Here is a 4,836-nt window from a genome sequence, read left to right as displayed (position 1 = left end):
TCTACATGTTCCTGTTCAAAAATACCAATATATCATGCATTTCCTAGAGCACCGTCCCTTGATGTTTTCTGTAGACTGGCAACCATTAATATATATAATTTATTTACATTTATACACTAACATGGTAAAACTTGTTTATTTTTTACTCAGTTATTTATTTATATTTTCTCAATTTTATATGATACATACACTATTGAATTGCTAGTCTATATATTAGTTATGAGGAGGAATACTGTCCAGACAGTTGCACTGCTGAGACATGCAGAGCTCTGTCCCTTGATATCTTTTGTAGTTTAGAAACTCAGTATACGATAATATAATATATATAATTGCTTAATATAAAGAATGACACAATGGTGGCTACAACAAACTGTCAATGCTTCGCTGACAAATTTTTAATGTTAGACGTAAATAGAGCATCCTTGACAGAGAACTTATGCAGCGAGCCAGTAATATTCGGTGACCCCAACCACCACAAGGAATAATAAATAAACACCGTCTTGAGCGTAATTTATACTCAAGCCCTGCTTCAACTTATAAATACTTCAAATCCAAATAAAATACACCATTAGATTTTATGAATATAGAACGGTCTTCAATTTGGAGATCAACACAGATAAAAATAGATTCGGTAAATTCCCTGAACCCATTTCATTGGACGATAAATTGCAAGGGGCGGGGCCTTGTTTGTTGCATACGGTGATAACAGGATCATGTTTAGACCTGTCGCGATATGTACTGAACAGATCAAAACATGTGGACAATGTGTTTGATTTCCAGTCTTTATTAACGTTACACATGACACTGTGCTCTTCATATTAAGTTTAGATTTCAAGCAGGCATGTAAGTATTTTATTCATTATAGTAACTGCATAAAGATTATTTTTAGAGACTATTATTTACCTTTTAAAATGGCTTAAATTCAGACTAATTAATTTAACTCATTTTGAGTACTGTTGAAGTATAATGTAAATTTTTTGATAGCCAGTCGTTAATTATCTGTCATAAATGACTTTAATCCTGACAGTTAATTAATAGACAATGAAAGTCTTCTGCAATACGTGTCAAAGCATAATTAACCAGTGAGAGATTGTGATCACTATGAGTTTCTAATTAGCAGTGGAAGACTCAGATATGTAAATGAGATGTCAAATAATATAAAAGGATCTTCATTACGCTTATTCAGTAAAAAGGAATTTTTCTCCAAAATATTTCAGGTCTTCAAAAATGTGTAGCATCAGCGAATTTTACAACATCGCTACGGAAGAATGTCAAAAGTGCTCCGAGTGTCCGAAAGAAGATTCTGTGATGTTCAGGTGCTCTGCATTCATAGACACGATATGTAAGAAGGAATTCTGGAAAGATCTGCCCGTACCTCCCCACCCTATTCCCACCACCTCACACATTACCCGGAGGCCGGGCACGGTGGCGGTGGAGGTATTGCCGGAGGAATGGACGTCTAGCCCCACGGTCCTGATGGTGGCCACCGCCCTGTTTTTGACGGTCATTACGGTGATCCTGTCCATTATTATCTACTGCTTGTGGAGGAGAATATGGAGGGCCAGTAAAGATAAGGAAATCGTCTACCTCCCTCGACGTAAGTTTTCTTACAAGTCAATTCTCCTGTTTATCTATGTCTTCATCAAAGCACAATTATCTTTAGGCCCATAACATTTGTATTTAACCCTATCCCGTTTCCAAAAAATTGCTAAAAAAAAATAATAAACAAAATTGAAAAAAAAACAAGACAAGACAAAGGAGGGAGTTTTTAATAACTAACGTTTGTATTTCAAGGTCTCTTGATTCAGTGATAAAATCGCAAATTTAAACTTTAAACAATAACAGCGAAAGGGGGCACATTTCTTCCAGATACATAGCAAACCTTTCTGCATATTTTGGATGATTGCTTCAACTGATGGTGTAACTGATAGAGAATTTTTCTGAAATAGATCCAGCTTTTACATGGTTCATGACACAGGATTGTCGATTCAAAAACAATACGGCATATGTGTTTTTCAAATGATTTCCCAAACAACAAAAAAGTGAAATTTTACGAATGACTGCCAAAAATATTGAATTCCCAACTGTAGCCTGAGACAAACTGTCTTATCAAATGAATGATAACGACATTTATGGTCTGTGAGACTGTTTATTCCGAGTTATATTCATGTTCAAGTCATGTAAATTAGGCGTTCATTCGCTAATTTATTGAGGGGGTATCAATTAAATTGCGTATTTCCTGGTACGTGATAGGGACTTTATTCTTAAATCAGTATTGTACGATTTCGATTAGATTTTATTATCAGGTGTTTTTGTATGCCCCCGCTTAAACAGTTAATTGCATTAGCATTATGACTTTTGTCACCGTGATCAGTGAGAATTGCGACAGGCGACACATCTAGGCTTTCTGGTATTGTTATCCGAGCGTGGAGTAGCATCTGTCACACGGGATGACGTAATACTATTGACTTGTCATTATCATATTTACATACTTTGTCAGGTCAGCTGGATTGTTTGCTTACAATGATGTTTAGGGACCCCATATTGTTGAATAAACACTGTCACATTCTTTCACGCAAGACAAAAATGGTGTCCATAAGTAGTAATTATGCTCATAAAAACAGTTATTTCGTCAATTTAAAATTTAACCTGTGTGATTTTTTTGTCTTCAATATTTTAATTCATAATGATTAGATTTTCAGATGATTAACAATCCATCTTTTTTTTTTTTTACTTTTACTCCCCTGTCAATCAACATCACAATCAGATTAATTTACTTCTCATTCAAACGAGTTTCTGCATTATATAGTTGGGATTCTTGTCCTATATATTAATGTTTTACTTGTCAAATCAATCAAAATGGTAAAGGTAGGCATCAAAGTTCAGTTACGAAATATGTATAAAATATACTTTAAAACCAAAGATAAAAGATAGCAAACCGAAGCTAAACATGAATTTTAGCCCCGTTTCTTTGCCGTTATTCTTCAGGTTTTGAAAGCTTTTTACATTCATACAATAACAGTCTACCCGCAACGTATAATTTGTTTGTTTTTTTTTTCATAAAGGAATAATAGCATAAATATCTGAAGATGCATTTTGTAAATAAATTTTACACCAATTCATTTTATATCGCACAACTTTACATGATTCCATTAGACCCGAGGCAGTGATTTTATCCCAGGCACTGCCGGAATCCCACTGTGTGCAAAGCTCCGGTTGGAAGGGACAATAAGACGTGAATGAAGGAGACCACCATATAGATATTATCACCTGTCGCGGCCATTGTAATTGAAATAACAACCCATTTCTTGTGCCGAACTACTTATCCAGCTAACATTTTTGTCTCGTATATCCCTGAGATGGCGGTGGGGTGTCTAAAATCGCCACTTGACAGAAAATGGTCCATTTTCCCCATTTAAGTAGAGTTTTAAGTGTACAAAGCTGTGTCTGTCAAGATATACATTAATGGTCATTAGTGCCTATGTTCCTCAAACAAATCGTGTTCTAATTCATTTGTAGTTGTCATTTATCATAGATGTTTTGCTTAATAAGCAAATTTTCTTGGTCCAGTCCTTCACAATAAATACTCTAATTTTTTATTATATTTTTTATTCACAGGGTACACTGATGTTCACGACATGGATGGTGAAGAGCCTCGTTACCAGCCTCTTCCCTCACGTGACCGCCTCAGGAAAACCAGCTACATTGGAGAAAGAGTATATGCAAATACCGCGACACCTAGCATGCCAAATACTCATATATATGTGAACATGTTAGACATTATTGACAATGATTATTGCAATATAGATGACTACGTTAACTTGGATTGAAATTGCGTGATGTAGAAAGCAACAAATGTTCTGTCTGTGATATGAAGCGAGAGTTTCACAAAAACTAATGACGCAATAATACTCTAACGGCATAGCAAGCGTCCAAGACTGAATAAAAATGACAAAATGCATGACAAGTCAGTATACAAATTAGAAAGTGACTGAAAAAAGCCTAATCCTCAAAAACTATAGGGACCTTTAACCAGGATAGAGGATATGGGGGTACGTCAGGTAAATTTATTTATTCTAGTCATATATTTGGAATTTGTATTTTCCCGTAGAGTGATGATTCTGTTTTCAAATCCTCTCACAGCTGACATCTTATATATTCTCGTTTTTTCCTTTGTAGAATTTAAGTCCAAGAAATGATGTATGGTCGACCCGAAATTTCCTTCGTGTGGTTTGTGTGTCCCATCCGAAGAATGTAAATGCGTTGAGAGACCAGCTCAAAGACTTAGTCTAGTCACTAGTTGAATTAATTTATTTATGTGTATATAAAGAACGAAAATCTGTATATATTGTACTTATTAACTTATTTTAAACACAATAAAAAACATGAAAACTTTTAAGTGTTTATGTATCAAGGTTTAACGTGCTATTGCGTAAGACATTGACAAAATGACCATATACTTGTATGTCTAATTGTCACGTAAATGCAAACAAATATTAAAATAATTTACAAGGCGAACTATACGATGAGATTATGCTTGTCAGCCTTTGAAATCGTTAAATAACAGAATGCTCTGGACTTGTTTATTCATTTTATTTTCATTCTATACCTTAAAAAAAAAAGGAGCAATATCAAAACTTTCTTTCTTGATATACATGCATGTGATGATGTATATTTAGACATCAGACCAATTTACATCTCGATAAAATGTCTAATTATTTATGGCTATTTACCACAGTTTGTGATTTTTCCCCCCAGTTTTTCCGAATTCTCTATAAAGTCTATGAATTGACACGAATGATTTGAATTCGGACTCCTAGTTAGCACCTGCCGTAA

At 34.6% G+C, this 4,836-nt stretch overlaps 1 protein-coding gene across 1 annotated transcript; it reads left to right on the top strand.

Moving 5' to 3' along the window:
- Positions 1-652: 652 nt before the first annotated feature.
- On the top strand, positions 653-4,399 carry LOC133191471 (uncharacterized). Its single transcript, XM_061327223.1, has 4 exons — positions 653-843; positions 1,218-1,597; positions 3,619-4,061; positions 4,180-4,399. Coding segments are annotated over exons 1-3 (594 nt in total). The 5' UTR covers positions 653-841; the 3' UTR covers positions 3,831-4,061; positions 4,180-4,399.
- The last annotated feature ends 437 nt before the right edge of the window (positions 4,400-4,836 follow it).

The sequence above is a fragment of the Saccostrea echinata genome, unplaced genomic scaffold (assembly GCF_033153115.1).
Source record: "Saccostrea echinata isolate AGI-Se365-2 ecotype Australia unplaced genomic scaffold, CSIRO_AGI_Sech_v1 ptg000023l, whole genome shotgun sequence".
Lineage (NCBI taxonomy): Eukaryota > Metazoa > Mollusca > Bivalvia > Ostreida > Ostreidae > Saccostrea > Saccostrea echinata.
Note: the sequence above shows the minus strand (reverse complement) of the source record. Positions and strands in the feature narration are given on the sequence as shown.